Source organism: Rattus norvegicus, chromosome 1 (assembly GCF_021556685.1).
Source record: "Rattus norvegicus strain SHRSP/BbbUtx chromosome 1, alternate assembly SHRSP_T2T, whole genome shotgun sequence".
In the NCBI taxonomy this organism is placed as follows: domain Eukaryota; kingdom Metazoa; phylum Chordata; class Mammalia; order Rodentia; family Muridae; genus Rattus; species Rattus norvegicus.
This window is the reverse complement of record NC_141534.1, coordinates 233,212,633-233,233,953: the sequence shown is the minus strand read 5'-3', so window position 1 is coordinate 233,233,953 and position 21,321 is coordinate 233,212,633. Positions and strand designations below refer to the sequence as shown.

The 21,321-nt window shown below is 40.2% G+C and overlaps 1 protein-coding gene across 2 annotated transcripts in view; it reads right to left on the bottom strand.

Annotated features, from left to right (window-relative positions):
* Window positions 1-21,321, bottom strand: part of Trpm3 (transient receptor potential cation channel, subfamily M, member 3) — an 870,412-nt gene that overhangs the window by 128,872 nt on the left and 720,219 nt on the right. For both annotated transcript variants that reach the window (NM_001191562.1, NM_001354180.1), the window contains 1 exon segment: window positions 3,773-3,845. In NM_001191562.1, the coding sequence (NP_001178491.1) occupies window positions 3,773-3,845 (73 nt within the window).

Here is a 21,321-nt window from a genome sequence, read left to right as displayed (position 1 = left end):
AGGACAGACCATTAAAACTGAAGAATGTAATACTGATAATAATAAATGCACACAATAATCACCTACATCTGCTGGGAGCTTGGTAAATGTTTGTGTGAATGCTTGAACTCTTGTTAGTATTCATTTGACCTGGTTCCTGGCTTTGTCTGCTGAATGAAACATTATGCTTTGTAGCACACCATGCATTGGCACTGAATAAAAGCATATACCCACAGTGGATTTATCCTTGAGTATTTACAGTTGAGGACGTTTAATGCCCTTTGACCCTTAGTACTTCTTTCAAGACAACTGTGAAGACATACAGTTTAAAAAAACTCATTTTGGATTTCCTTTCTTTGCCCTTTCTATCTGTAGAACCTGGCCATGCACAAGCTGCCTACCTCCCATTTAACAGTTTCAGCATTTCTGTGATTCCCTTGTCGCAGTGATACGTTCAAAGATGGGCCCTTATCAGAATTAAGCAAGTCCCCATTCTTCTTGGAATCTCTCTGCTGTAATTACCAGGAAAGATGAATCTTGACATGCTTTATAGGAAAGTCATCTGTCTAAGGTGTGGGGACACTGGTCTTTACTATTTACTCCTTTGCATTCCTATGCACAGGCTAATCAGAGGACTGAATCCACTACTATAAATTCAAATACAAGAAAACTAAATCAAATAGCTCAAAAACAAGGGAAGCAAAGATATGTTTCCCCCATGGCCACCTGGTTTCCCATCTGCCTTCATTTTTTTCCCAGTGGATTTATGGAGCACTGGTTTGTTTCCCGGCTCTGTTCCAATGATAACTACTGGTCTTCTCAGAGATGTCTTAGAATAAAAATTGGACTTTACAAATAACCCCTGAGCATTACATAATTGAAAATTAAATATAATAGTAAAAATTAAGTGTTAGGTCCATTACTTGGCTTGGCTAAACACGTAGGAGGAATATAATAAACTTAAGAATTTAAAATGGATGTAATTATGCATATATGCTTGATCATCAAAGAAGTCACCCAAAAATAGGCCCGATTCCCTTTCCAAAACAAGTAGGTCAGTATCAGGGAGCATTTAGAAGTCTTTGCAAAATAGAGTTGACACACTATAATCTTTAATGGCACAAATTCCCGTTAGCATAACTGCTGCATAAATAATGTTCATTATAGTGATTAGAAACGTTACTTTCTTAGAGCAATCAAAATTTCCTTTCATCTCCTCTATAGCAGTACGTTTTAAGATGCAGGTTTATGACCCATGAAATCAATTTAGTAGGGTACAATCAGCATCTGGGAAAAATAGATTAGAAGAGAAAATATTCAATTTCATTGCATATTGTCTATGTAAATATTACCCCAGATACCTTAACTTCAAATTGTCAAAGTGTGCTTGATTATGACATAAACTGTACTTTATTTGTAAAATACTATGCTGTCCCTTCCCCCTAGAAAATAGGTATTCTACAGTATGATAAATGAACTCTAGGGCTGACATGAAGATGATACATAATTTCTAGTCTCATAAATTTCTAAAAACAAGGGTTTTCACTGAATGGTCATGGTTACTGTTTTTACTGATATTCTAATCCCTTCCCGATTTGCTGTGAGTTTTTTGTTCATGGGCATTTGTTTTTATCAATGGAATAAGGGTATCTTGGTTGTATACACGAGCTCTCAAGTTTGGGCTGAACCTTTTGCTAGCTAGCTTCTCTTGAGCACATGCTGACTAGTTCTATGCCTCAATTTCCCTATTTATAAGTAAGGCTCATGATGAACTGGTAGTCTAACTATTGTTCAGAATCAAAGAATAAATGCACTAAAAGCTTTTCACAGTGTTGGGCACATAGTGGGCCTTCAACAAATGTTACTTCTTGATATTATTACTTTCCTCATTATCTTTATGAGAATAGAAAACATTAGAGTTTATTGTGTCATTTTTTAGCTTTGCCTTTGATAAAGAAAACATAAAGGCCAGAGTGTGTCTTGTGGTTCAGCCTATGCATGGACCCTAAGGCCCCAATCCTCCGTCTCACTGTTTATACTTCTGATTAAAATGCAATATCTCATAGACATGTATAGAACCATGAAAATAACATTACACAACCACACAAAGGTCATTGTATGAATCTCACTTACATCATGGCTTACGACTTATAAAATGAGGTGAGAAACTAAGAATTCAGCCATGGAATGTATAAAAGAAATATGGAATAGAGTGGAGGGGAAGAAGGATGAGAATCGTGAGCTTGTTTTGGAATCATTTATGATAAGGAGGATGTTCCTCATGTAATTAAGTTAGTAATGGCCTCTATTGTGAGTGACCATATATTGACCTCTGGGATATACTACACACTGTGAGGGAAGCTCCTGGAGGGGTGATTAGGAGGCTAGTGAGTGCATATGGACACTCAGGGAGTGGATAGGGAAGAGTGTCAATCACGTTTGTCCAGGAGTCTCATGTGGTATGGGGAGAAGTCAGATATGTAGGAGTTTAGTTGAGAGTTAACAATTAGTGTTGCATTATTTCACAGGTTACTTCATCCCTTGTAGCTTTTCTTACTCCACTGGCAAAGGGAGATTAAATTAGTTCTGGCATCATGGAGTTCTGCCATGATTAATGTAGTCACAAAGAGCTTGGCACAGTTGCTGTCATATAATAAGTCTTCAGGAAAATAGCAAGAGCGAAAGAAGAGTAATAGACTAGTAATGAAGAGTGACGTAACTGCCCGTTCAGCTAGGAGTTATGGAATATCAAATCCATCACTGGATCACTGAGCAATATGTTCATTTCTTTAGCCAACAAAAATCGAATGCTGCGTGAAGTGGGATTAAGTACAGAGCTGAGAAGGTGAGCGAGTAAGACAGCTTTACTGCTCTCATTGAGATGTTACTCTATGGAGGTCGTGGCTCGGCAAGGACGAGCCAGGTGAGATTGGTACCGCTGAATTATGGGGCTAAGCGAGAACACAGATGTTTGCAGCTGAGGACCACACGCAAAACCATTTGCAGCTTGTTCGTTTTGTACTTCTGGTCTGAATTTTAGAGCCTAAGTAGCTGAATAGGCCAGGCCTATCTTTCATTTATTTATTTAAATACTTTAAAAATTTTGTCAAGTGTAGTTTGCATATCAAGGCATACTAATAGGAGATTTAGTCTACGGAACCTGTAAGGAACTGGCCTTTACTTAGTTCTGGCTCCAAGGATGAGGTAGTGTGATGTCTTTGAAGGAGTAGGGCTAGAGAGCAGGACTAATATCCATCTTAGGAGTTAAACTTCAATAAACCAAGTATTACTGTGTTTATCATGGTCAACAGGTAGCTTTGAGCTCAGTCTAATGCTCAGTTATAACAAAAAGTACAGGCTGAGTTTTTATCTCTGATTTCCTCTTAATTATATTTGACTTTTAATGTACACACACACACACACACACACACACACACACACACACACACACCCCTACCAACACATTAGGTGGCCTTGAAATGAAAGTAATAGTAGTTATTACATAATTTCAGATAACTTAGTATTTTACATACTACATTAATTTTTTTGGTCTGGATTTTTATGGTTTAATGGATATGAGTTATTTTATTCAAAACTTGCAAAATTGAGTCCCGTGCAACTTCAAGAAGACTTCAAGAGTGGTAACAGTGTCTTACATGGGTCGTGTGCTGGCTGTCAGTAATTGGACGTGATACAACAACATTTGGGGTTATATCCATTAATAGGAGACACAAGGTATCTATATTAATCCATTAACATTTTCTTTGTATTATGTGGACAGAGGGACTCTTACCTTTGAGTAGTGCTGTCAGGATAGCTAAATCAATGTCCTGGTGGCCTTCTGATCCCATTCGAAACACTGTGATCTACAATTTGAGAAAAGGAGACAATTAACAACATCACATCTTCCTCCAGAGAGAAATCAAAAGAATGAAACCACTTATGGGCAGTGACTATTTTACTATCTCTGACCTAGGTTCTTAACAACAGGGCAAGCACACATGAGAATCAGAGGAGTGGGCCCTTTGATTGATTGAGAAAGGTGTCAACCGTTTCCTAGTAGGGACCATCTTACGTAACTGCATGGATTGTGGTTATCAAATGAGATGTTTAGGATTGATGAAATAAGTAAATTGTAACCCAGGCCATGAGTGAGAAACTGTTTAAAGCTAGATGATGACTATGTTCTGTAGAAAACAGTCCATTGTGTGTGCACACATGCACCCTATAGCCATCTCTACCCTCACTTTTTAGACATCTGTGCTGGTTGGTTTTTGTCAACTTGACCCAGCCTGGCATATTTGGGAAGAAGGACTCTTCACTGAGAACATGTCTCCATGAGAATACCCTATAGGCAAATCTGTTTAATGATTGATGTGGAAAGACCCAGCCCACTGTGGGCAGAACCACTCCTGGGCAGGTGGTCCTAGCGTTTATAATAAAGTGGGCCTCTGAAACTGAAGACACGGTTCTGTGGTTAAAAGCACCGGCTCCTTTCCAGAGGATCCAATTTCAATTCCCAGCACCCACATGGCAGCTCGCAACTCTCTGTAACTTCAGTTCTTGGGATCTGACAACCTCTTCTGGTCTCTGCAGGCTCCAAGCATTCATGTGGTGCACAGAAAGGCATGTGTGCAAAGCGCCCATACATACAAACTAAAACGATAATAAACAAAAAGGAAAATGAAACCAGGCTGAGCAAGCCAGGAGGAGTAAGTCAGCCTTCCTGTATGGTCTTTACTTCAGTTCCTGCCTCCACTGTTCTGCCTTGAGTTCCTGCCCGTATATTCAATGTGATCTTAGAGTTGAAACCTGGAATAACCCTTTCCTCACCAGGATGCCTTGGTCGTGGTATTTTATAATAGCAATAAAAACCTGAAGTACGACATATTCAGGGTTTTGACATTGGGATGCATGTGAGCATCCGTCCCTCTCAGTGACTTTGAATGTCCTTTAGAATAATCTAGCAGTATATCCAAATGGTAAGAAATGGATGGTAGGGCAGTAAAGAATCAGCTTTTCCTTGGTAATATAGGAGAGAAACAGTCTCTGGGGAAGGATAACAGGAAGGAGAGAGAGGAAACATCAGTGAGGAACTAATTCTTCCCTGAGACTTAACTGTTGACAAGAGAAAGAGAAAGAGAGAGCTGAGAGACTCATTGTAGAGGAGATGTTTGTGCTAACAATTGATACTGCTACCACGAACTGGCGATTGGGAATAATTTCTACTTTTATGGCACTAAAGAATTCCCTTCATAGCCTTAAAATTTGCTGACATTAAAAGAAAGACCCAAGAAATGTTACTTATATGCACTCACTATGCTCACCAAAGGCCCAGGTTTATGTTTCTGGGAGGAAACTTTTATGGGTACACAGGAAATCGTGGCATTCATATTGATGCACACACCTCAAGATTTGTTTCTATTGTGTGTTCTGAGAAGTGACTCTCCTCAGATGCCTCGCCTTTTCACTTTGTAGAATGCTGGCTGTGGAGAGAAGGTTTCCAGGTGTGAAAGACAGAGACAAGCAGCATCAGCATGTGGCACGGGCAGCATTTTAGAGGCAGAATTCAGTTGGACGGGGAACAGAGGGCATAAGGACACATGCCCCAGGAACTCCTACGACTCATTAGTGAATAACTCAGGAAAGAGGACCTCATCCATACTCCAACTGATTGTTGGAGACGGCAGTGATTTGTGGTTAAATATCATTGGTTTCTATCAGGGATGAGCTGAAAGATGGTTTTGGAGAAAACATTTGCCTGAAAAACTTAGCGAAGGGTTTTTATAACAGAGCAAGGCTTAATCTATCTTAAGGAAACTTCCTGCCATGTTCATAAAGAATCTTATAATAGGAAAGTGTAAACTTTGCTGAAGAACAGGAAAGATTGCTAAATGATGCATGTCCTTGGTTAACCGATCAGAAAGTACAACACTAAAATGTGCCAGTGTTCACTGTGTGAGTTTGCAGTTAGATGTAATTTCAGTAAAAACTGCAAATGTGTTTTGTGGCTTTGATAGACTGATCCTAGGATTCAAATCTTAATAACCATACAAAATGGTAATCGGATGATTTATCAAACCATAGAATTTAAAAACAGTCTGATGTTGGCATTGGGAACAGTGGGTAAATTATGAAATAGAATATGACCTGGAGACATTCCTACATGCACATGAACATTTGCCAAGGGGCATTGAAAGTCAATGGGAAGGAAGACACTTATTTCCTTCTGTCCTTCTCCCCTTTCTTTCCCCTCTTTGGCTTTCTTCCTTTCCCTCCCCTTCCCTCCCTTTCCCTTCCCTTCCCTTCCCTTCCCTCCCCTCCCCTCCCCTCCCTTCCCTTCCCTCCCCTTCCCTTCCCTTCCGTCCCTTTCCATTCCCTTTCCTCCTCTCCCTTCTTCTCCCCTCCCCTTTCCTTCCCCTTCCCTTTCTCTCTAGATTCTCTTTTCTTTAATAAAGGATCTTGTTACGTAACTGTCTTATAGTTACAACTTAGGTCTCAGCTCCCCTGATATCTAGGTTCATGGGTATGAAGCACTGCCCTTAGCATTAAGTGGTGCTGGGACACTGCTTTTCTGGGTTAAAAAAATTTAAATTTCTTTTCTATCTCACATGTCACACATGTAAAGTTCCAAATGGATTTAATATATACAAGTATGTAAGAATTGATATAAAATACAGGAGAATCTCATAGTAGGTCAAGATTTCTTTTTTCCTGATGTAATGGAATTCTTAGATTTATTCCCAGATATGAGGTAAAGCACAGGTCATATGCACACATGTACCTTGTGTTAAATACTTTAAAATAGTTTTTAAATTTCATTTGAGATTGTATTTTAGTTATAACATTTCTCTTTTCCTTCTCTTCCCTCTAACACTCCCTCCCCCAGATACATTACCCATTCTCCTTCAAATTCTCTTTTTTTTCACTAATTGCTAGTTCATATATGTAAATGTATACTCATATATGTTCCTAAATATTGTCTCCTAGTAATATTAAAAGCCACATTCATAAAGTCTCAGCAACATGACTAAAATAGCCAAACATTACATAAAAGGATTATTTTAAAGCTTCTGATTTTAGTTGTTATATGCTTTGATTAGGCAACCCTGCTTGAGTTTTGTGCCTGGAGTCTACAAAAATATGTCTTTGTATGGGACACCATACTTCAGTTCAGTTTATTTTTTATCTGAATGTGCTATGTAATAACCCTCCTTTATGCACCCCATCCATGGATTGATTGTTATCTTTCCTAAATTCTTATGCTGAAACTGAAGGCCAATGTGGTGGGTTATAGGATCTGGGGCAATTCTGAGGGTGCTAGGTCTTGATTAATGATTACTACAAATTAGTATCATTAGAAGAGACTCAAAGAGAATTGTTTCATTCCTTCTACTGTGTGAAGATACTGCCAAAACGTACCACGTAGGGGTCTGGAAGTGGCCTCTACAACTTTGTTACTTTTAGTTTGGGCTTCTTGGCATCCAGAACTGTGGGAAGTACATTTCCATCATGTATAAGACACCTAGGTTATAACAGCCTAGGTGAACTATGTCAGCCTTTTCCTAATTAGAAAATGTCCTGTTTTGGGGAGAGCATTTTCTATATGTCAGGAATAGTGATATGTATCTTCAACCCCTCATTTTATATAATGAAATAAATGTGTGCATATACATAAAGACAGATATATAAAACACACGATCAACAAATCATTGCCATGAATATTTAGATTAGATGGAGAAATAAATAAGGTTCGGTTTTCTGTTCTTAGGACTCTTAAATCGTTATTCAGAACTGACCATTTAACAAGTCGGATGATAGCCTTGCACAAAACAAATGATAAAAGCACACTTCCTTGTTGGCGGGGTATAGCAGAGCGTGGGTTTGGCATTAGGAATGTGTGACTCTCAAACAGCCTCATGAAGACAGGGGACATCTGCCATATGGATTTTTGGTTTTGTCATTTGAGCATTCAGATTCTTTGTGTGACTTTCGGTATAGTGTGTACATTCTGATATAGAAGACATGCCCCAAAGAGTGCTTACCAATAATGGAGATATTTAATTTCTACAAAGAGAAAACTACGTTACTCATGCAAAAGGTTATCTGGATGGCCATAGCGGGTTACTGTTACACTCTACTGTTTTACACACCAGTGTCCCCTGTCTATAAGGTGGGATAATAGTAGTGCTTGCCTATTTTCACTTCTACGGGAAACAAACTATGCAGGATTTCTAGGAAATGATTCTAAAGACTTGTCACTGGGATGGAGTGAGTAGACAGAATCTTAGATTGTTAAATTACCAGTTGCCTCAGACATCTTCCGCTTGACCTAATCAGAAACAAAGGTCAAACAAAATCTCGCTGGAGAATTCGGACTGAAATCCAGGAGCACCTCACCCACCTGTCCCCATCTATAGATGGTAAGAGGAAGCGAAAGGAGGAGCAGCACAGTATCACTACCTTCCTCCTTTGTATCAGCGTGTATCTGGGGGTTAGAGCTCGGGGTGACTGTGAGGCAAAGGGTGTGAACTGGAGGGCCTTCTGGTTTGGTTTGTGTTTGAGATGTTCTACCCCAGGCTCATGTGTTAAAAGCTTGGTTCTCTGGCATTTTATGCTGTTCTAGGAACATTAGTTGATGGGGCCTTGTTGGAGGGAGTAGATGACTGGTGAATGGACCTTGGGTGCTGCTTTGTCCCATGGTCCCTCTCTCTGCTTCCTGGATGTCCTCTAAGATGGTGATCAATCTCTCCTACCACAACACGGTCATAGTGTTCTCCCCTATATTTGGCTTACAGCGGCGGAGCCAGCGGACGATGGACTAAAACAACTAATTAAAGTAAATCTCTGCTTTGGTTTTTCTTTTCTTTTCTTTTGTTTCCTTCTCTCTCTCTCTCTCTCTCTCTCTCTCTCTTTCTTTTTTTCTTTCTTGCAATCAGGTATTTATCACCGCAACAAAAGACTGACATACCTCCATAGGGACTTTAAATAAAATATAAGAAAAGCGGTCAAACAAAACCCATTTATGTGCTGTGTGAGCTATGGTCACAGGTGGATCTCTGACAGGGGCTTCTAGGAGGTGGTACACTCCAAGTTAGATATCCACAGAGTGCTCCTTCTCACAGCCTTCTGGACGCTCTCCCTAGCAGTTGCTGATGACCCCATAGACTCCAGGGGAAGATGAGAAGTGGCTCTAGCGTGTTCTGAACTCAAGAAGGGATTCCAGAAAGAAAGAAAATTTGCATCCTGCTGGAGAAGAAACCTGAGGGCAGAAGTGATAATTTGGCTAATTGTTTAAGTTAAGTCCTTCCCCCAGGGCTGGCGTGGCCTGAAAGACATTACTGCACACCAAGCATTTAATTGATAGCAACTGGAGGGAATTTGGGTAGCATTTCCGCTCATTGTTTTGAAAAAAATATGAACAAACTCAGTATCAAATGGGATTCTTTGCACATCTGCTCACCTTCCCAATGCCTAAACCTCCCTGCATAATTAGGGAATCACATTTCAGATGGAAATCCTCCTGATGCAGTAGACTGGCATGTTAAATTTACCCTGAAATGCAAGATTATCAGGCTTTCTTAGCAACATATGCGGAGGTGGGGAGGGAGGGGGAAGACAGTGGGGAGTTTCTAAGGCATTTTTTGGGGGAGGCTTGAAGATGTGCATGGTACTGTTGCTAAGGAGCTTGAGGTGGTATTGCATGAAAGGACTTTGTGGCACTCTTTTTGAAAATTGAAGTGTGCCCATGTCCCATCCTGGCACACTGGTATTAAAAACACAAGGATCCGGGGCTGACACTGGGAGCACGGGTGCCTTCAGGAGAGGCCAAAGGCTCATCAAGGAGAGCTCGGGACTCCAAAGATATGTTGTGCACTGTAATTTCCCTCGACTGCCCTGAGATACCATATTGTTATCACTATTCTAAAACTTCTAAAACTTGAAGTGAAAATTAATTTCATACAGCTGCCCTCTACCGCTTTGAGTATTAATAGCCTTATACTCTATTCTTTTCTTTGCTTTTCCACTTGGCTGTTTATTCTGAAGGACAGCTGCAGAGGTGGCCATCAAGTTTTGCCCTTGGCCTAATGTTTCATGATTATGCATGTACTGAAGTGAATTTAGCCAGTCTCTATCTCTAATATCTTAAATATTGCTCCAGTGAGCACTCTCATGTCCACAGTGGATGGGGTGAAGCATCTTGAGGATAAAGCTTGTGGAATGAAGGTTCTCGGGACAGTTGCTCTGGGCAAATGCTCCCTCACTGATTTTCTGTTCAGTGCCCTAGTTCTTTCCTTTGCACATCTTGATTCTGATCATATCTGAAAAAAATATTTAACTTTACAGCATGTACTCTTTTCCTGTCATGATTCCGAAACTCTAATTCTTTTTGTTATTTTGTCTTTTTTTTCCCGTAGCTGAGGACTGAACCCAGGGCCTTGCGCTTGCTAGGCAAGCGCTCTACCACTGAGCTAAATCCCCAACCCCTGAAACTCTAATTCTTGCTCTTAAGATTTCATCCATGATGGAAAACATTCCATTTCCCTCTCATTCTATCCTCTTTTCTCTGCCTACATGCTAGGCAGTAAAAGAAAAAATTAAAACGCATATGCAGTTTGGTTCATTTTGTTTCTTTCTGTTATTTAAGGGGCAGAAAAGGACTCAACATGCCTCACATTTTCTCAAATATCAGAAGTGTAAGTGTAATAAAATTTTTAACTCAAAAGAATGTTAGCCTGACTATCTTATAGACAATTTAACATAAAAGTGTAGATAATTTAGCAAAGGCTGACTTTTTAAAAATTTACTGTAACACTGACATTTTCAACATGAACACTAACATTAACTCTAGCACTTGTGTGATTTTTCAAAGCATCATGGGATTCAGGAAGACTAACCCAGTCTACCAGATGCTCAGTAAAGCAAGCTGAGCGAGGGCCGGGACTCCTTCCTAGAAATGAGTCTTTTGCTTATAAAAGGAAAAGTGTGTGTTTAGGAGTAATGGCAGGCAGAAAGTGGAGTCCCACAAAACCTCACAGAATACTAGGAGCACCAAGAAAAGGTGAGAGTTACTCCTGGGTATATAGAAAAGTTTCTTAAAATGGCTCGTGTGGAGTGGAATAAAAGAATTCTTTCCACAAAAGAATCAATGTGGAAAACATTTCGTTGAAAAAAGTTTTCCTCCAAATTCAGCCTTTTTCCTGGACAAATGGCCAGAGCTTAGGTAAAATTACAGCTTTTATACAGAAGGGAAGTGGAGTTTTACAATTTACACTTTCCCCTTATTTTTACCCCTCCAACCTAGCAACCAACACAGCCTTACTGCTTGTCTTTATTTTCATGTTGTGTCCCCTTACAAGTTAGAAATTTGGTTTCTGTACTTCTCAAACCCAAGACCTGCATTACATTAATTCACTAGGCTGCTTTCTTAAGCATCTCTACCTGGTGCTCTGAGTGTAGAGGGTACAGTAATGAAACAAACAGAAAAGACCTGTGCCTTCCCAGGGCTGGCATCCTCATAAGGGGACATGAGAGAGTCTGTGCAGCAGGTGACGTCATATCGTAAAATGCTCCATCCAACCCTGCTTCTGCCTCCTCTTCACTCCCCTTGCTCTGTCCCAGTCTTTGAAGCCTGGGTTCAGCCTGTAGCACCTTCAATTTTTTTCTCCCTCTGGAGAAATTTTTTCTCCCTCTTCCTGATTCTAAACCTTTCTCTCATCTCCTGTTTCTTCCCCATAAAGCTAGTCTGTAATCTTCTGTGTTAATTTTTTTAGTAGCTTCCATTTCTCTATAAAAAACATTCAAGCAGGCATTGTACTCCTGGCTTGTTTTAGTTTCATCTCTTGTTGACTTGAACACTCATTGCCATGCCCCTTGTTGCCATCTCTATTATCTACAGCTATAACTCATGCCTACATACCAGATGTCCCATTTATGTGGGGCAACCTGCTTCTTTTTGAAGACTCTGGTGGGTTTGGTTTCTCAGTTTTTGTCTATTCGGTTTCTTCTTAGTGGACTCCTGTTCCCTTTTCTTGGTCAACTCTCTACAGGTGGTCTTCCACTCCACACGAGCCATTTTAAGAAACTTTTCTATATACCCAGGAGTGACTCTCACCTTTGCTTTGTACTCCTAGTATTTTGTAAGGCTTTGTGGGACTCCACTTTCTGCCTGCCATTACTCCTATACACACACTTTTCTTTGTATAAACAAGAGACTCATTTCTAGGAAGGAGTCCTGGTCCTTGCTCAGTAAACATTTGTTGAGTGGATAAACTATCACCAAATGGTTGGGTTTAAAAGACTGATTTAAAGAAAATGGAAAATTTAAAGAGAAGTAGGCTATGCCTCACAAGTGTTAAGAATCAATTTTAGCACAAGAGTCTATTGGATGCTGTGCTATTGTTGAGAGACTAAATGGGTACTGTGTGAAGGAGGGTGGGTGTCTGACTTATAATCATTGTTTACTGAGATTTGATATAAGTAAGAAAATCTGAGAATCAGAGCAACATAGAATACCCCAAAATACATTTCATCAAGAGGTCGAATCTTTGGTTCTATGTATATTAAACTACACTCAATACAGGAAAGTAAAAATGCACCCTGGGAAATATAGCAGAAACATAAAATGACCTAGGGGGAATCTAATTACTTTGTTTTTTATCCTGAGAAATAAACGAGTGTATTTCTCACTGTGAAAATAACAAAAAAGAGGGAGTGCTGCTGAATTAATCTTGGACTTGCCATTTTAAAAATCCAGTAGGTCTTGGGTTAAACATGAAGGAGGTATGGAAGAATATACTGGGGAGATTAAACTGACTCACTTTCAAAGTACTATTTATCAGCTTAATTCGTGACATATTTCTATCACAGTGGGCATCGAGTCTGTGAAAACAGACAGAGGTATCGAGCAGAGCTTTAGAAACAAAAATAACCATGACATTACACTGAAAAGCAGGCATAAGCTACAAAGACACTTGGGTTCAATCGATCAGAAATAGAAAGGAGCATTCCACAGCCGTTCCCTGATGCTAGCTATTGTACAGATGACATCTGCGTCTGACAAATGGTTTGTACTGTGTCTGAGAAGTTTACAGAAATGCTATAACTGCAAGTAGATGATCAGCAAAGGAAATTCTTGCCATTTCAGAAAAGTCCATCTATCATAAGGTTAACCAATAGATTCAAGGACACTGAAATGGCCATTAGAGTTTCCACAGAAGAAACATTTCTACCTGGAAATGGTTCCTCATGCCAGAATCCCAATACTCAGGAGGCTGAGGTAGGAGAGTTGCTATGAGTTCCAGGCTAACCTGAACTACAGAATAAAACACTGTCTCAAAAGATAAGCCACAAACACCTTAACCTGTCGCCCCCCGACCCCCATGGCAAATACATATTTCTGAAATGTTCCATGTTCAAAGTCTTAATATAATCTGAAAAGGCTTCATGTGAAGGAAAGAGTTAGACTTGGGGGTTCAATCATTGAATGCAGCATCTTTTATTTTGCTTTTATTTTTTACAATGCTGGGGATCAAACCAAGGGCCTTGCACCTAGCAGACAAGTGTTCTACGACTGAGCTACGACCAACTCCCATGCCTTTCAAAGTCCACCAGCATATCATAACATTTCCCCTGTAAGTCACTAGTTCCTGAAAGACACTTGAAACAATAGATTAATATAAAATTAAAAAGTATACACTCATTAAGATATGGATGATAAAAGACTGTTGAAAGGAAAACCAGGAATCCTGATTGGCAGTCATTGAAGGCTTTTATGCAAACCATGGCTTTGCTTTTGTTTTTGTTTTGCTTTTTGTTTTTTGTTTTCTGTTTTTTTTTCTGGTGATGGTTTATATATATTTGGCCCAGGGAGTGGTACTATTAGAAGGTGTAGCATTGTTGGAGTAGGTGTGTCACTGTGGGCGTGGGATTAAACCCTCATCCTAGCTGTCTAGAAGTCAGTCTTCCACTAGCAGCCTTCAGATGAAGACATGAACTCTTGTGCCATGCCTACCTAGATGCGGCCATGCTCCCACCTTGATGATAATGGACTGAACCTCTGAACCTGTAAGCCAGCCCCAACTAAAAGTTGTCCCTTATAAGACTTGCCTTGGTCATGGTGTCTGTTCATAGCCATAAAACCCTAACTAAGGCAGGTGACTCCGTTCAGGGCGAATAAGGATGAACTTTCAGGAACAGAATTCCAGGAACCTGAAACTTCTTCATGTTTATTCCCTGCGTTTGAAAGGATGAACTTTTTGATAAAATTACTAAAGTTGTCACTTTGTCAAAGTTACTGATTCTAGTAAGGGACATATATTTATATTCAAGTGGCAAGGAAATTAGAGGAAATTCAAATATAATTTCAGCTGAGAAAACAAGACAACATTGGAGATAAAATGCAAATTTAAAATTAGAATAGTAATATCAGATTCAATTACTTGTACCAAGTTTCACATGAACTATAGACATCCCCTAGTATCCACAGGGACTGATCCTAGTACCTCCTATGGGCGTCACACTCAGAGGATGCACAAGTCCCCTCAATTCAACAGAATTGTGGTATCTCGACTATGTAACTTTCCACATAGGTTAAGTCAACTCTAAATGAATATCTATTGCAATGTAAATGCTTGTAAGTAGCATTCTTTGGTTGTATTCGGTGCATTATGATGAGAAATTAAGTCTGTACATGTACAGTTGTAGTTCTTTTCAAATAGTTTTGTTCCTTGGCTGGTTGAATATGTGCATACGGGACCTGTGGATTCTGAAGGGATACTGTGATAATTCTCCATGGAATATTTTTGGAAAAAAACATATTTTGTGCTGAACTAGTTAAACAAAAAGTGCTGCCGAGACAGAAATTGGGTGACATTATTATAATTCCAGCGTGTTCTATAAAATGTTCACGAATAAATTTGTATATTATATAAATGATTACTTGACTTTGAAAAAGGATATATCGCTTACAGTGGGCTTGTTAGTTTTTTTTATCTCTCTGACCTTTGGTGCATAATTTAACTTAATTTCTCTCTCTCTCTCTCTCTCTCTCTCTCTCTCTCTCTCCCTCTTTTTAGTGATAGATTGTCTTATAGAATGAATCATGTCTACTTCATTGTTCAGCTCTGTTACCCCAAGGGATCCTACAGAAGAGCAAGTTGGCGGTTAATGAAGGGAGCTGGAGAGAGATTGGTACCCTTTGTATTCTAATCTTAGATTCTCTTTTACCTTTTAAATTCCACCATAATTTCAAAACACTATAGGCCAAAAGTTCCCTACTACCTCAGACAGGTGTAGTTGGCTTCTTATAAAGGTACTATGCTCGCAATCCTGCGTGCTTCTTTTCTCACCTTGCCCCCCTCCTCTCCCCTTCTTCTGTCTTCCCCTTCCCCTCTCCTCCCTTTTTATCCCCTCTTTCCACTTGACTCCTTCTCTTCCCTGCCTTCTTTCCCCCTTCCCAGAAGGGAAACAGAAACATATTTAAAATATTATTTTTCATGTCACATTTTTAATTAGCATTACTTTTATGGATTGTTGAGAACTCTTCCAGAATGTAATTTTAATATCTGCAGGCCATTTTATCTGTTAGATATAGTTTAGTTCACTTTAACAGTGCCCCCATAGTCCATCAATTACATTGTTTCTAAATGCTGGCTGTGACTAAAGATAAAAGTTTAGAGTGTGGATCTAGTTGTATATTTAGTATATAATCCTTAGGATAAATTGCTAAGATGTGTGGAGCTTCTCCCACATCTTGTGTCATAGCTAGAGATGAGTCTTAGCATCAAAGTGAGTTGAAGCTGTGTTGTCTTTGAACCCGATTTGCTGTGATAAGACACGCTGCTAAACCCATCAACCGAAGCTTAGAGAGAGCCGCTGGTTTCAAAACGATCCTGAGAACAGTGTTAAGTGAGCTGGATCAGAGCATGTCCTTAGGTCTTCCCTACTACCAGCCACCAGGAGGAGCTTCAGTTCTTGTTTCTAACCCAGTTTGACATGCCTGATTTTTCTTTCAGCTCTCTGAAGGCTGCATAGGGTCTCTAAGGCCATTCTGGCTTATATAACAGGGCACGTGCAAGCAAAATCATTCAGTGGACAAAGTGCACGGGGACTGATTTTACACCACGTAAGTCATATCACAGTAAGAACAATTTAAAATATGGGTCAGTAATTCACCCAAGGCTTCCTAGACTCATGATTGGCATTTCATTCATCAATGAAAGAAAGCGCTGCCACCCTAGGATGACAGGAAGGACAGCAGAACGGAAGTTCTCAGCTGTTTCTGTGATGAGGGCCAAGTGTACAGCCTGTTACAGCTCTTTAGATAGCTCTGACTTTCTAGAGGGTGGGGACTAGAAGGAGGCCTGTCTCCCTCCTTCAATTCTTTCCCTGATGATGGATGTTTTCATGTTGACTTATCATATAAATGTATGATGTGCCTCCGTGGATGCTAATGGGACAGATGTCATAGAACTTGCAGTCACATTTCCAGAGGCTTCTTTGTATATCTCATGGCAGAGAATAAACCATGGAGAATAAAAATAATTGTTATTTATATCTTGTCAGCCATCCAGATGGATGAAAGTTTAATTTGACCCAAGGTAATATTTTCCATTTCAGGAAAGCATATTGCTGGGTTCCTGTGCAATTTTCCAATATATGTTTAAAAATAAGTATAAATATCTTCCAGGAGAAATACCCAGGACACAGATGCACTTCTGGGCCTGCACCACATATGTGCTTTTTATTAAATGATAACATTTTTCTGCTTTTTAAAAATAGCTGTTTTTCCCATCAAAATACCAATCCAATTCTTCAAAGAGTTAGACAGAACAATTTGCAAATTCATCTGGAATAACAAAAAACCCAGGATAGCTAAAGCTATCCTCAACAATAAAAGGACTTCAGGGGGAATCACTATTCCTGAACTCAAGCAGTATTACAGAGCAATAGTGATAAAAACTGCATGGTATTGGTACAGAGACAGACAGATAGACCAATGGAATAGAATTGAAGACCCAGAAATGAACCCACACACCTATGGTCACTTGATTTTTGACAAAGGAGCCAAAACCATCCAATGGAAAAAAGATAGCATTTTCAGCAAATGGTGCTGGTTCAACTGGAGGTCAACATGTAGAAGAATGCAGATCGATCCATGCTTATCACCCTGTACAAAGCTTAAGTCCAAGTGGATCAAGGACCTCCACATCAAACCAGACACACTCAAACTAATAGAAGAAAAACTAGGGAAGCATCTGGAACACATGGGCACTGGAAAAAATTTCCTGAACAAAACACCAATGGCTTACGCTCTAAGATCAAGAATCGACAAATGGGATCTCATAAAACTGCAAAGCTTCTGTACGGCAAAGGACACTGTGGTTAGGACAAAACGGCAACCAACAGATTGGGAAAAGATCTTTACCAATCCTACAACAGATAGAGGCCTTATATCCAAAATATACAAAGAACTCAAGAAGTTAGACCGCAGGGAAACAAATAACCCTATTAAAAAATGGGGTTCAGAGCTAAACAAAGAATTCACAGCTGAGGAATGCCGAATGGCTGAGAAACACCTAAAGAAATGTTCAACATCTTTAGTCATAAGGGAAATGCAAATCAAAACAACCCTGAGATTTCACCTCACACCAGTGAGAATGGCTAAGATCAAAAACTCAGGTGACAGCAGATGCTGGCGAGGATGTGGAGAAAGAGGAACACTCCTCCATTGTTGGTGGGATTGCAGACTGGTAAAACCATTCTGGAAATCAGTCTGGAGAATCCTCAGAAAATTGGACATTGAACTGCCTGAGGATCCAGCTATACCTCTCTTGGGCATATACCCAAAAGATGCCCCAACATATAAAAAAGACACGTGCTCCACTATGTTCATTGCAGCCTTATTTATAATAGCCAGAAGCTGGAAAGAACCCAGATGCCCTTCAACAGAGGAATGGATACAGAAAATGTGGTACATCTACACAATGGAATATTACTCAGCTATCAAAAACAACGAGTTTATGAAATTCGTAGGCAAATGGTTGGAACTGGAAAATATCATCCTGAGTGAGCTAACCCAATCACAGAAAGACATACATGGTATGCACTCATTGATAAGTGGCTATTAGCCCAAATGCTTGAATTACCCTAGATCCCTAGAACAAACGAAACTCAAGACGGATGATCAAAATGTGAATGCTTCACTCCTTCTTTAAATGAGGAAAAAGAATACCCTTGGCAGGGAACGGAGAGGCAAAGATTAAAACAGAGACTGAAGGAACACCCATTCAGAACCTGCCCCACATGTGGCCCATACATATACAGCCACCCAATTAGACAAGATGGATGAAGCAAAGAAGTGCAGACCGACAGGAGCCGGATGTAGATCGCTCCTGAGAGACACAGCCAGAATACAGCAAATACAGAGGCGAATGCCAGCAGCAAACCACTGAACTGAGAATAGGTCCCCCGTTGAAGGAATCAGAGAAAGAACTGGAAGAGCTTGAAGGGGCTCGAGACCCCATATGTACAACAATGTCAAGCAACCAGAGCTTCCAGGGACTAAGCCACTACCTAAAGACTATACATGGACTGACTCTGGACTCTGACCCCATAGGTAGCAATGAATATCCTAGTAAGAGCACCAGTGGAAGGGGAAGCCCTGGGTCCTGCTAAGACTGAACCCCCAGTGAACTAGACTGGTGGGGGGAGGGCGGCAATGGGGGGAGGGTTGGGAGGGGAACACCCATAAGGGAGGGGAGGGGGGAGGGGGATGTTTGCCCGGAAACCGGGAAAGGGAATAACACTCGAAATGTATATAAGAAATACTCAAGTTAATAAAAAAAAATTAAAAAAAAAGCTGTTTTTTTTTCTACCCTTTTCATCACCACAGGATAAAAATGACATATTTTCTCCCTCATTTTTTCATCATATTTATCATGACATCACACATTTCTGTAGTAAAAACACTTCTTTGAGACACTGTCACTAGGTGAGACATATCACAAAGGCACCATGAAGTGCTCCAGACAGAGAAGGTTCTCACTTCCTCTTCAAGCAAGTCCAGACACCCGGTAATAGCACTATTGACAGTTTCCAAGTTGGGTATACCAGATGTCCTTAGTCTGTCTCTCTGGGAATCTGCCCACCTATTACTGGGCCAAGCCCGCTTTTCAGACTTAGGCAGTACAACCCTAAGATTGAGCAAATGAGGGAACTTTGAAAACTAAAGATAATAAAGATGTAAGTGAATATAAATTTCTTTATACATTTCATCTTTTTTCTTCCATGTTCAAGGTAAGGAACACCAGATAAATTGTCTTGAAGGTAGAGCATGGCAGATTCTCTGAGGGCAATGTCTCTGATTTCTGTTAGGCAGACTTTCAGTACTATACCTACTAGAGCTCTGGAGAAGAGAGCTGCTTAAATAACATCTCCAGACGCCCTCAAAACCTGAAAGATTGTAGTCAGGAGAAATGCTTTGGAACAAAGACCTTATTTCAGCCTGATCTCAGCCTTCAGGTTCACAGGTGTTCTCTGTATGACTTGTAGGATGAGGTTAGTTTGTTTGGCAAATGTCCAGTGCTACAGGGCTCCTAACCTAATGTTCTTACATCTCAGAATCAAATAAGTTTGACTGATGGTTGCTGGGGCTCACTTTTGCCCTAGAGGCTGTATGTCCATCTTTATTTGTTCTCAGAATAGCAAAAACAATCATTGGGACATCTTAGTCCAACCTCCTACCTGATACTCTAATCCTCTAGCAAAACTGGAAGAAGAGATCTTGATTTTTATGGGTGGTACCAACTGAAAATCAGACTTGCTTTCTTATATATTTTGTTCAATGGTTTAGGGGAAATTTCCAGTTTAAGCATCTTCTTCTCTTGTGGTGCTCCACAATCTTTTTCTCTGCCACAAAAATCACATTGTTGAAGGTAGTCCATGAAATCAGCTAAGTGGCATATGGCAACCTTTCCTTCACTCAGAAAAGTCTGTCACTCTTCAGTTCATACTACCCCATCTATGCTCAGGGCCAAGGACTCCCCACTGTGAACACTGGCATGTAAATAGTCTGGCCCAGGGTTAGTCACTGCTCCTTCTCAGAACCTAGACACATTCTGTGTTCTGTCTTGAAGATGACAGGCCATGAACATAGCATGGACTTTGAACTATATGGACTGAGGAGGGGATGGTGCTATTTAATAGATCTGAGGACCATGGTCCAGAAGGACCTACAGTTTTATGTGGTATCAGTTTCTACCATCATGTTTGGGTACAGGTCACAGCAATGCCCTTCTGTCTGTTTTCCTTGTAAGTTCCCTATGTGTCTCTCTCTTCCTTTTGCTGGTCTGCCCCATCCAAACACTCTGCCTGCCTTCCAGCTCTTTGCTCTCTGAGATATAATTCAATCTTCATTTCTTGCATGCCCATCTTGGTGACTGACTCTGTGTCTCCTCAGAACAATGTGAAAATTTCCCTGTCTCAGAGACTCCAATGGTGTTAAGTCAGTACACCAACACTTGTTTATTGTGCATTGACAGGATTTCAAACACTGCTTGTATGTCACCATCATGACTTCAGCCAGACTCACAAATACCCAACATTAGTACTGCCACTGACTCTATTTTATATTTCATAGCTGATGACCTTGAATCCATGTGGAAGGTCATGTAATTGGGAAAGAATGAGGTTCACAGAAGTCTGTATTCTTATGCCCTGACTAGACAACATGGCAATGTCTGTATCTCTTATGATTAACCTATAAGACTACAAGCTAAGTGATTCCAGACTGGGTTTGAGATCTTCTAAAGTGAAGTAAAGATCATGGCATATCTTTACTGGTATGACTGGAGACACTGGGAAGAACTCTACCTGGGCTCTGGATGAGAAATACTGCAAAGACACGCCCACACTGTGACAGATGTGAAGCATAAATTCCTGGTCAGCCCTGTCTGAACACAATCAGGCCTTCTCACTTGTGGGTATGTATGTACTATATGAAAAGCACGGATCATATGAAGTAGTGTTCCTATTATGAGACATAGTAAAAAGCAAGCCTTCCTGGCCTTGTGGATAAGTAGAAGCCCATTGGTGATGGATGTGTGAGGCCAGTGCCCAGACTTTGTAGAGTGCGTATTTGCCCCAAGATAATCCTGAGTTTTGTTTGCTTGAGTTAATATGTTTGAGAGCATTTGTAAATGGAGCTCCAAGATTATATCATAGCATGATATTATTGTCTTAAACAAAGGCAAATAACAGAGGGCAAATAAATGAGAAAATCACAAAGGCCAGTTACTGGAATCGAATCCAACCAGACCCTCCCCTGCCTTGAACTGGTCC